The sequence below is a fragment of the Thermobia domestica genome, chromosome 1 (assembly GCF_964235325.1).
Source record: "Thermobia domestica chromosome 1, izTheDome1.hap1.1, whole genome shotgun sequence".
In the NCBI taxonomy this organism is placed as follows: Eukaryota; Metazoa; Arthropoda; class Insecta; order Zygentoma; family Lepismatidae; genus Thermobia; species Thermobia domestica.
Window position 1 is genome coordinate 145671836 of NC_137454.1, and position 13088 is coordinate 145684923.

Consider the following 13088-nt stretch of genomic DNA (forward strand, 5'->3'; position numbering starts at 1 on the left):
CCAACGGGCAGATGAATATATAGAAAACTTTAGTTCAAAAGTTCGTCCATGGCACATTCAAGACTATGAACATAAAATGTGGCACGTGGGGTGACTATTCCTGATGTAGATTACTATATTGGTCAACAGATCATAAATGAAACGTGAAAAAAGTTTTCATTTATTTTTTTTAATTTTTTAAAACGTATAATAGTAGATTATCATGAAAGCATTTTGTTTTTATATATATGCACTGAAGTTCTCCCTAGGCCTACATAAAACAAACTTCACTTCATTTCACTCAAGATCACACTTTTAATTCTGGTGTTGTTAAACAGTACATTCCTAGTCAAAAACATACTGTACCTTAAATAATTAATATTTTTCTGACCAGAATAAGCATTTATTTATTAAAAATAAATTATTTCGTAACAGTTTCCATAACGTAACGTTATCTTTCTCAGACGTTAATAAGTATGTTCATATTAATGTAGGTAATAGAGATATCATAATATTAAATGGTTGATATTCATTATATAATTTTAAATGTAAATTATGTAACGATACGAAATTATTATAATTTGCCGTTTCATTTATATATATATATATATATATAATAACTGTGTCTATTAATATATATATAATCACTATTATTATCATATTTCTCTTTCTTTTCTTCTTATTCCCAAATATCAATTAATTTCCTAAGTTCCCCGTTACGTTATGGAAACTGTAACGAAATAATTTATTTTTAATAAAGAAATGCATACTCTGGTCAGAAAAATATTAATTATTTAAATAATAGTTTCAGAGTGAACATGGAGGAAGTTACATACTGTACTTATCTTTTTGGATATGTTTTTTTTTTTCTGCAAAAAGGCACTGAATTTCTGATAGCTTACTTAAGTAACACAATAATGAACATATGCATGGTCAAACTTCTATGAGTGATTATATCATAATGAAAAATCATTTAATACCAACCTGTTCTAACCTCTCTTTCTCCTTCGCACTGATTCCAGGTGGTAACACGTGAAGAAACTTTGTCAATAGTTCGAGTCCTTCTCCCGTTACATTCGACACACAGAATATGGGCACAATATTTTCCGCTAACTGATTCGAACCCGCCGTGATGACATCATCTTCATTATTTACTCGTAGCGGAACCTTTGTACATCCTACAGTTTTCAATATAGTCTCGAGGTTCGTAAGAGTATTTTCTAATATTGCTGGCGGCGTAATATCGGTTTTAGTCACTATAACAAAGAACGGTACATTCACTGCTAGAGCTAAGCTCAAATGTTCACGTGTCATTCCAACAATTCCTGCGTTCGCACTAACCACGAGCATCACATGATGAGGAGAGTATCCTGTCAGCCCAAGGATTGTTGTTTTCAAGTATTTTTGGTGACCAGCCAGATCTATGAAAGTTATGAGTTTGCTTGAATTTTCACATATTTCCTCTGCTGTCATAAGTTCACTATAGTTCACGACTCTCCCCTGAAATAAAATTAAAGAGATTAGATTATGTATATTATTATTTTGGACACATGAATAGATGTATTAATTTACAGGTTTCCTCCTCATACAATTACAATTGTTGTTATTATTATTATTATTATTATTTGGTATATATATATATATATATATATATATATATATATATATATATATACAGTATAACTATTTTATCAGGCCTTGTTTCCATTTTGTACTAATACACAATAACACACTGAGCAAGGCTATGTTATAATATGTAAAAAACAGTATCACGTAACAGTTTCAAAACAATAACTGTGTCTTCATCAGACTTCCACTCCTTCTCAATATATATGCCATGTGTGTATTGTTAATCTAATCCACCTTTTTTAAAAGGATTATTCAATTGAAACTTAAGTTGTCCTAGTAGAATTGTAGTAAAAGGCCTTGTGTTGCTTGAATGTGATTTGCTTCTATTAATCTATTTGCAGATAGTTGACGGGATAGTACTGCATGGCTTGGTGTTTGCAATAATAGTGCAGAACCGTAGGAAGTCTGAAACACGCATCCACTGAGTAGAAAGTTAAAGCTACGGATATGTGTCATGGGTAGGTTCAGTAAGTACAATGCGACATGGTTTAATTCCTGTGCGAAGTAGGTTTTTGAGTAAGTGAAATTTTTCGTTGAATACCTGAACACAAACGGTGTACGTGGAACGGGAAAGCATATTTAAAACGAAGCACGATGTTCAAATCGCGTCGGGTTTCGAGGTGGAGGGGTATGCACAGCTTCTCAGATGCCCTTAACCAAGCTGGTAAAAGATTACTACTGATACAATGGTGTAGAACAATCAGCACGGAACCATACATGAGCTGTCAACCTGTGTTGAATCCATCCACAAAATTCTGCAAAAAGAACAAGAATGTCTGAAAGTGTGTGCCTAATGGATATCTTGTACTTCAATGACGAACAGGAAGCCGTATGGTTGGAGGTATACTTGGAACATCTCAGGTGATACTACACGGACGAACGTTTCTTAGGGCAAATCGTGACTGGTAACAAAAATATGGTTACCAGTCAGTTAGAAGAAAGTGAAGATATCCTGTATTACCAAGACCGAAGAGGGCATAATCATGTCTCAGCTGCCAAGGTCATGTTGACAGTTTTTGTAATTCAATTAGACCTTTATTATTGGAATGGGTCCTGATGATGCCACGATCAACGTTCAACGTTATTATAACAACTTATACAAATTCCGAGAGACCATCAAAACCAAATGGCTGGTAAAACTCATGAAGTGTACTTGTGCTCTACGATAACGCATGCACATTCGATTGCAATACTAACAATTTACAATGCGCCGTTTCCAATGTGATCTTATGAAACATCCGCCTAACAAACCAAAACTCCCCTTATGCGACTATCACGTCTTTAGCGCGTTGAAGGAGGACCTGAAAGGTAAGCGGTCAGGAACTTTCGGTCAAAGAGTTCATTCGAGATGCCAAGGAAAAAGGGTCAGTCAACGATCAGTATCCTTCTTTACGAAGAGTATAAGGAAACCTGTTCAACATTAAAACAGTTACCTGAACGATGGAAAAGCATATCTGTGGACTCTTTCAAGTTGTCGTTGTGATATAATGTATGTTGTCCAATATATACAATGTCGCGACACCAGTCTATGTTTCACAACCCTTATACTTCATAATAATGCAACACTTACTGACACTAACCTTTATTTCAATTGAGCAACTGTTATACTTTACAACAATGCAATATTTACCTGAGATTCAAAACCGAGAATTTCATGTGAAATCGAAGACGTCCGTCCTGTCCGAACTTCATGTAAATGTCTAAACATATTTAACCGAGCTCGTCCGCGACCATTGTCTAATTGTCCTTGAGTTAACACTCCAAGTAATGTTGATTTTCCTGCCTCTGCACTACCCATAACCGCCACTCGAACTTCAATATTATGCTGGTCATCTGGCACCTGGAAAACAAGCAAACAAAATTATTATGTCTATGTAAACATGAAGTGGCTATTTGAAAAAATGTTACGAAATCATCTATGTTATATACTTGAAAGAAATAATATATAATTGATATAACTTCGATTTTAAAACCTTTTAAATACGTACTATGAAGCACAACGCAGTAATGAAATCTAATCTCGAACTATTACATACGATATGGCTAACTCAAGATGGAATATTTATTAATAATAGTAATACACATGTATCTATAGATAAGTTCTAAGTTCTAAACAATATTTGTTATTATGAGAATGAATATCTATCGAAGGCATTATAAAAGTAATACATACTTAGTTTTGTAATCGTTCGTATTCAACAGTCACTCGCCTATTCTAAGCATCGAATTAAGAATTTTTTAAAACTGATTTCTGTTTATCATGTATTGACGTATAGCAGAACAGTTAGAACGAAAGTTCATAAGCTTGATTCTCTACAGAGGCACGGAACATTTGATGTTCAGCTAATATGGTGAGAAGCTAACTCTCTCTAGAAAGTCAGATACTGATCACATATCACCAAGACGCCTGAATAACCACAGCCCTTCGTGAGTTCAAAGGTCAGGAGTTTAGATTACTTTAGAGAGTTTAGATTTGGTTTTCCATAGCCATACGCTGTCTTGCATAGCGCGAACGTGCACCTTTTATAAGCACTGTAACAGTGTACAGAACTAAGAAGATGCGTTACGTTATAGCAGATTCAGAAGTTGATCATCAGATAAACTACTCAATGCAGGAGGTTCTCACTTACTCAAATATACATAAATCATTTGCTTAATATAGGAGGAACAAATACCAGTACAATAAGTATAGATATCAGCCTAATAAGTGTAGAAGAGGTATAAAAAAATTTAAAAATCCAGAAGCAAATGAAATAGCAATATAAATAGTGGCAAGTCCAGTGGGTATACAATAGCACGATGATGAAATGTGGCGATAGAAAAAGATAATAGCGAAATATTGAAAAAATATAAATAAATAACATGTAATGTGAATATTCAAGAAAAGTCAACTGGATACTTGGGCCAAATATATAGAAGAATGTGGTTTCCGAAAAAGCCAAAAAATAAATGAAGTACTGGTTCTTTAAAGAAAAAATAACAAGACAAACGAACAAAATTACAAGCGAAACCATTCAAGAAATGAAACTTTCAAGTGCCTGAGCACAGAAGTGATGGTAGATGGGCGAATGACGAAAGAAATTACGAAGGGACTACACACGGAGAAAGATATTATGAAAGCGCGAAACTTCTCATATGAGATCAGAATACATCTAGGAAACCAAAGATGCTACTACACAGGAGGCACATCTTATAACAACCTAGGTTACGGTTACATCAAGAAATATTTTCTTTTCTCCATAAAGTAGGACTAGTATACCTTATTTCAATTTTACACCCTTTGTACCAAAAGTGCAAAATATGTTTATAGAGTGAGTTGATTTTCGTGTCAATGGATTAACCTGTGACCAAGGTCACAAAATACGTGAAAAGAAAACTCTTTCAATCGCAATCAACGAAATAAATATTTCACTTTCTCCTTAAAATTTAGATTAAAAATGGGTCAATCACTATCTTTAGATAAATATCCAAAATAGAAGTGAAGAATCTAGGTTACCCTAAAATGGATATATAGAAAAAAATTACTGGAAAGTAGACTTAACTAATGAAAATCACACGAAAATGGCAACTAGGAAGATCAAGAAACTGATGTCAGGATGAAATACAAAAGGATGTCAAAAAAAGAACAATGGTAAGAATAAGAAAAGATCTAGAAGAACGATAGATTGAAAGAAAGTCATCGTGCACACACTGATCAGGAAGGCTGCAAGAATGGAAAATTTACGATAAGAAGAAAGAAGAACAAAACATACTACAGAATGGAAAGAATCAATAGCAATGTCTATATTTAAGAAAAAGAATCAAACAATCTACAGTAAGTACAGAGATATATCTTTACTGCCAAGTTGTAATTAGACTCTATCTAAAATTCTCATATTACGCTTAACTTCTTACATAAATGAATTAATTGAGTGTTATTAGTATGACTCGGGCCAACAGGTCAATACTGAACCAAATTTCTAATCGAAAAGTTGTTAAAGAAACATGAGAATATGGGCAATATCAATACATTCTGCTCAAGAATCGGAGTAACTATACCTGGAGTAATCTCCTCCCTCAATTTCGTATCGATAAAACAAGCCACTACTCAGATCGAGACTGCCCCAGATTTATGAACGTTTACTGGCGTTTCCTCTGCGTGTAGCAGAGTCGTATTAATAAAAAGAGTGATAACTCATTTCTCTCATCTGTCGGGCGGTCATTCTGTTGTGGTTAACCTATGGCGCAGTATCCTAAACGCAACAGAAGGGGAAAGTAGCAACGACAGTTTCAATTGAGGTGCATTTGTGGATATTATAAAAGAGTTTCCAGGGTACTTTCGAAGTTACAGCCACCAGAAAGTACACGAAGGAAAGCCGAAGCGTCGAAAGCAATTACAGTGAAATGCAACAAAATATCAAATACATCAACAACTGAGACACAAATCCAAAAGAAAATCATTAATATTCGAGCGAGAATAAAACAAAAAAGAATGATTTGAAAAAGGCGGCAAACAAGAAAGTAATGCTGAAATCATGGGAACGAACCTATTGGAGCTGATGGATGCTGATTCGAATCCAGCAATATCAAGATTAACACAAATGTAGATTGTTTGGCTTTAAGAATGAATGAAATCATACACTTGGCCTCTTTGTTTCCTTTAAGAAAAGAAAAAAGTCCAGCCAATCACGTCATAAAGCACGTCCATCTGATTGTGTTTTCCACACAACAAATGTCCCCTTCCGCCTTGACATTCTGCCTTTTCTGCTTGCATATTACGCACGCTTGACGGAAACTCACTCCAGGTTTCAGATTTTGCAATAATAGCATCCATTACACTTGTAATAGTTATAGACACAGTACTTTGAGTTAGCGTACGCGTCTTTGGCGTAGGAGACCCGGGTTCGATTCCCTGCGGGAGTTCATGTGGTTTGGATTCCACGTTAATCAGTAGGTCTCGTCTCATATAGCCTTGCTGCTCAAAAGGGACGTTAAACTCAAAATCAACACAACAGTACTTTGAGCCACACCAGAATCTTCTGACACTCCGACCTGGAATCCCGTCACTCACGTAACGCAAGAAAACTCGCATCTTTTCGTCATTACTTAGTGCGCCACCCTGAGTTTCGGTTGATTCTCCTAAAAAATAATGTGCTAACCACTCTACATTTTCTTTCATGAACCTATAATGTTTTTTGTATATAGTCATCATTTGCAACATTTCTATGCAGTTTATAAGTTTTTCTATGCTGCAAAACAATCATATACTCTGCCATATTTCACATGGAGTCACCAACTGAGCTTGCTCCACATATTTGGAGAAGTTACTCGCACTACAGAGCAGTACCTCAATGTTATTGATATCAAACGCGGAGTAGTCACTCAGCTCGAGAAGAGAGGTGTGGTTGCACTAAAATGGAGGGGCTTCTCCGAGGTCAGCCGAGACGAGTAGTGCTCAGTTCTCCTTTTATTGATACCAATGCGAGTAACTATTTCAAAATTGTGAGTAATGAGCAACTTCTTCGTTTTATTGATATCACCCTACGATTGAGTAATTTAACTGTTTGAAGATTTTTCAGTGAGTCGGGTGAAAGTTAGACAGAGGAATTTAGGAATACCCAAGAATACCGTAAAGCTGATGAAAATGTATCTTAGTGAAGAAAGTAGTGAAGTGCAAAGAAAATTGTGATTCTTTCAAAACGTTCTGCAACAGGGAAGCTTTATTTATTGTAGCTTTTCACTTGGTTTTAGAAGAAGGATTAAAAATAATAATAATAATAATAATAATAATAATAAAATAAAATAAAATTAACACTCTAATGACCTGAATCAGCTACTTGTGTATGTGGATGATGTAGATTTAATCAGTGCGGGAAAACGCGAATGTCTTCCTAACGCAAGTAAATACATCACTCTGGTTAAGTAAATATAGACGAGACAAATAAAAGAACGTCCTACTAAACAAAACCGCATTCATAAAAACATCATCATCGTTTCATATCATATATAAATATAAATATCATGATGTTATAAATACGTCATAAGGGGCGTGCTAAGAGGTCCGATGGCAGGAAAGAGAGAGAGGGGCCGAAGGAGACTACAGTTGATGAATGGTATTAACATAGAAAATTGTACATGAAGACGAAGAGATTAACTCAAGACCATGAAGCATGGAAGCTTCTCAGTTGCAGCAAGTGATATGCCAATAGCAGAATAGCTATGATGAGGTGAAAGAGGATTAAATACCATACGGATAATAATAACATCGCGACGTCTAGAATAAAATAGAAAAGGGGCGCGGAAGATACTGCAGAGTTCTAGTCGAGTAGCTTTTCAGAAAAGATTAAAAAAAAAAAAAAAAAAAAAAAAAAAACTTTTGCTAGTCTAAGGTGATATAATATAAAATCGGATTTTTAAGACGTACAGTGAGTGAGTTAGTCGTCTTCCACAGAATTCTATTTTAGTTTTATTATACTTATTTTTTTAAAATGTTATTTTATTTAGTCTAAACCCTGTCATTTAACACTTTTGAAGATGTTCGTAGGGTACCCAAGTGAAATACAACCTTGATCACAAAGTGCCAACCTTTACCGAAAAAAGAAAGAAAAAAATGCTAACACCTTCCACCGAAGTAGTAAGCCCCTTCGGACTGTACACAATTGCTGGTAGCAGTTTTGGAAGTTCTTATGTTATATTTCTAAGAGATGCTGCGTCGTATTTATCTTTTCTCTATTTTGAAAACTGGTTTCTTTGTGTAGCAACTTTAACTTGGAAAAGAGGCAGGTAACTTCAATGGTACTCAGTAAAAAGAGTGAAGAATGCATGACTTAACTAAGAATCGAAGCCAGATCTCGCAATTATCGTGGCAGTGCATTCACCGCTCTTCTAGATGGTTATTTAGATTATTTCCTCTATTTCTCATATTCAACCATGAAAGGTGCTCTGTAAGGCATATACTGAGTTGCTTAAGCAGTTGTGGTACAGTCCATGGTTCTGAGTGGCTGCGCACTGATGATAGAATGCATGGCTGTTCAGGGAGCAGACTGGGTAGCGTGATGTCTAACACATAGATACGCTAAGCCAGAGACCAGGGATTTATCCTCGATCCAGTCGTACGTTCTTTCACTCTTTCTTTATCACTAATTTGCACCTATAGACAAATTGGTGTAAGGTAAAATCGGTTAATCTTTCCACTTACCATGTACAGGCAACCCTAACTCGGAAAAAAAGACAGAAGTAACATGGAGCAATGCTTAATGAGTAGGGAGATCGACGGGCCTGTTATATCTTGTGTTTGACCAACAATTCTTGAAAGAGATTAGCAATGAGGGGGAGCGTGGTTGTGGTGGATTTACCAGGTATATGCGACAAGCTGTATTGCGAAGACGACGAAAACCATAAAGATAGTACTGTTGTATGACTGATTGATCCTCCGCAGCGTACTCGATGGTAGAACAAAAAAGTAAACATCTCTTCTCATGTGCTCTTGGTTCGTCGTAAGATTTGCACTGCTATAATTAAGATTGAATTTCCAGGTCATAGCTACATACCCAAGCAAGTATTACTCGGTACCAGTAATAATCTATATCACAAACAGGGATTGCAGTTTGGATACTGCAGCAAAGGATCCCGCTCAGAGCTTATGGAAATCCGGTTTCCGTTAAATTGGCTGGTATTGCAGTATGTTATATATTTTGGTCCCCTGATAAAAAGTCTTAATGGGTACGAAGCCCGAAAACCCTACGTTTTTAAGATATCCGCTGATTAGCATCGTAACTTAAACGTATAGGCTCCCTCGTAAACTGAAAATAATAATTAGCTCGACATTTTATTTATGAAGTATGAACGAGTCTCCTTAGGGTATACTAGAACCTTTGGGGTCGCTGAATCCGAGATCGGTTAACTTCCATCACATAAGGTTCAAGGTTATTTGAAGGTCAAATCGAGAGGAAACGTTGCAAAAATCTGAACAAAAAGTACATAAATGTTTTTTGAGTCCCTAGATTCGATTATGTCAATTTCTTTACCCGACAAGGTCACTTCAAGGTTATCGTAGGGTCATTTCACGGTCAAACTTAAAAAACCATAGGAAAAGCCTGAAAAAATTCATAGATAGGCTTTCAGAGTAGCTGATTCCGAATTCGAGGTCGGTGTTAATCGAATTTACCATTAATACTGTCCATTTAGTTTCCAAGTCTGTCATTTGCAGTGTCTTCTCCAATAAACATTTGTTCTGCATCTCAATCTCATCATTCTTGAACTTCAACCTCCAGTATTTCACCTTCATTTCCATCGTTGTCGATATTATGATTACCAGCATCTTGTATGTATTCCAGTAAAGTTCGACTAAGGTATTTGATCTGTTGTTGACATCGAGCCCATCCTAAAAACCATAGGACACTAAAACTATGTGCACAACAAACTAATGTCCTAGCAACGGACTTACAAGTTCATTAATACCCTAACATCGGACCATCTTCCCCTTCCATGGCCGGCAATTCGTCATTATTCACTGCAAAGCATATCCAAAGCTCATATCGAGTAGCGTTTCTAAATCTTGAAAAGATTACAAAACGTCACAATCCTGGCTCAAACCTGTTTTCTATCAAATTGAATAATATCAGTGCTTTCACGGTCTAAATAATTTTGGATAAACCTATGATTTTTTCAGACTTTTCCGACGGTTTTTCAAGTTTGACCTTCAAACGACCCTAAAGTGACCTTGACATGACCTTGTCGGGTCAAGGAAATGACACAATCGGATCCAGCGACTCAGAAAACATTTATGTACTCTTTTGTTCAGATTTTTGCAACGTTCCTTCTCGATTTGACCTTCAAATAACCTTGAACCTCATGTGATGGAAGTTAACCGATCTCGGATTCGGAATCAGCGGCCCCAAAGGTCCTAGTATACCCTAGTGAGACTCGTTCATACGTCATAGATAAAATGTCGACCTAATTATTATCTTCAGTTTACAACGGAGCATATACCTTTAAGTGATAATGCTAATCAGCGGATATCTTAAAAACGCGGGGTTTTCTGGTTTCGAGCCCATTAAGACTTTTCATCAGAGGACCAAAATACACAACATACTGCAATACCAGCCAATTTAACGGAAATCTGATTTCCATAAGCTCTGAGCGGGATTCTTTGGCACCATTGTGGTGCTGTTGTCCAGTCAGAAAAACAGAAATTCGACTCCATTCCACAAAGCACACACAATAAACAACTATGTGGCAACTATTTAATCATTTGCTTGCACTGATACTAGTCGCACGAGCAGAGAATAGTTTCAAGTTGCATCTTACAAACGGTTATGTCTGAACTTGTAATGGAGATGGGGAAGAAAACAAATCGAACACTTTCTGATCAGGGTTATACTGGGTAGAAATTCATCACACACAACCAAGTTGTTAAGTAAGTCTTCCTATTCAAAATATAAATTGTAATTTTATTAATACACATACTTGCATAAATTATCATATTAAATATTAAGTACTGCACTCTTTTGAACCTTCATTTACTTATACTCCATCCCCGCCCCCCAACTTAAAATAATGAGTTTACACTTCTGCACGCGGATGTTGAGTTATTTACAAAACAATTAACAAACAGAAATTTTAATAAAACAGAATTATAAAATGTCAAAGATATTTTCAAGCGATAGCAAAACTACGAAAGGTTTCAAAACTTCAATTTAATTCCTGTACATCTGCACTATATTCTTAAAATACTGATACAAAATCAAAATGTCAGTCTTAAAGATGAAGGCTACGACTGCTTGACAATAGCAAAATATTTTTCTTTCGTTTAGTATTACAATACAAAACATCAGGAAGCTATACCTTCATTTGTTACAGAATAAAATAAAGTTTCACAGTTTTGCCTCACTGCATACATAGCGATAATTTTGATAAGACCATTAGTTTACATAAATAAATACGTTTCTTATATGTGGTAGTAATTACATTTATAACTCACCTTTCTGACAAGAACTTCCGCCACTTTTCGGTAGTTTCCATTCTCGCTGTCTACAATCCGCTCCCGAAGTACTGTGGTAGTGGCTCCAAGTTTATAAGCCATTTGCTGTAACGTTTGAAGGCTGGCCGTCATCTCATTGTCCGTCAGTCCTGTTAAAATACCGTTGTCCTCCACACCAATCTCATAAATTGCTTCGCCTTGGCCTTCTCGCAACCGCCATTTCATCTGCAAATTTTTAAGAAATAAATCACGTAATTCGTTCTAGCCTATGTAGGCATTATACCTATATACATTTGCCAGCAAGAGTGGATATCCACCTGTATATAATCCGCGTTTGTCATCAATATCTCTGCATACAACGTGAACAACCATTCCCCTCCAGACATTTCAGGCCTCATAATACAGTCGTTCTATTTTAAATCAACCAATGATGAACAATTTACGTCTCAGATTTTGATAATTTTTTGTACATTGAATGACATATTTGCGAATAGTTATTTCCCAAAATAAAACTTTTCCAGCCCTTATTTACTTAGTAACTAATTACGCAATCAGCTTCAAGGTCACGATTCAAAAACGTCTGATATTGCATTTTATAGTTTCTTTCAATAACATAAGAGCTATGAAGCTATATATATATAAAAAAAAAAAAAAAAAAAAAAAAAAGCATCCGCATGTAATTTTGCCTGTAAACTTTAAATCTGCAATCAAAACTAATAAATATTGTATATGGTAGGTGTAGAGTTATAGCAGCATTTATGGTCCAAAGTTCAGGCCCTGGAATGAGCATGTGGTGAAAGTTGTACAAGTGTGAAATTTTAGCACAAAAAAAAAAAAAAACTATATTTCGTGTGAACCAAATTTTGTTTTAGATATTTGAACATAAGTCCTCCCCCTCAAAAAAAAAAAAAAAAAAAAAAAAAAAAAAAAATCTGAATGTGTCTTTTGCCTCATAACGAGTTTCTGAAGTAATGATATAAGCTATTTAATACTGTACAGCTTTTATTACAACTGTTCTACAAAGTAGCCTTCAATTACAGCAAAAGTAACATTTGACTTATGTACTAACCATCAGCATTGTACAATGTATAAATGTTTCTGAAAATCTTGAATAACTGGTTAAATTTTATGAACAGTCTCATGTGATATACACCTTGTGATCCTCCACTAGCTGTGATTTGTTGCGTCAATAAGAATATGATCGGTTAGCACCCATACGATATCGTCGGTTCCATTCCAGGCCAGTGAAAAGTGGAAGCGGGCCCTGCAAGGTGTAAGAACTTTGTGTTGTAGTCCTGATATTCTTCAGAATATTCCAGCATCATCACCACCTGGATCCAAGACTTTTACCCTGATGTCTTCTGTTAGTATTGTTTATCTACCCAAACTCTATGTAGGTGTTCCATTGGTGTAAAGGAAATTAGTTCAATTTTTAAACTTATTTCACTGTCAGGAATGAAACCAGGATTATTTCTTGTTCCAGGTATTGTCTTCACAAGAATAAATCTATTTTCTTGAG

The 13088-nt window shown here is 35.6% G+C and overlaps 1 protein-coding gene across 4 annotated transcripts in view; it reads right to left on the reverse strand.

Annotated features, from left to right (window-relative positions):
• Positions 1–13088, reverse strand: part of LOC145689780 (GTP-binding protein 2) — a 111980-nt gene that overhangs the window by 25749 nt on the left and 73143 nt on the right. For all 4 annotated transcript variants that reach the window (XM_081763993.1, XM_081763985.1, XM_081763988.1 and 1 more), the window contains 3 exons: positions 11570–11794; positions 3239–3448; positions 964–1479 (listed from right to left, as the gene is read on the reverse strand). In XM_081763993.1, coding sequence (XP_081620119.1) covers positions 964–1479; positions 3239–3448; positions 11570–11794 — 951 coding nt within the window. The remainder of the gene's footprint in view (positions 1–963; positions 1480–3238; positions 3449–11569; positions 11795–13088) is intronic.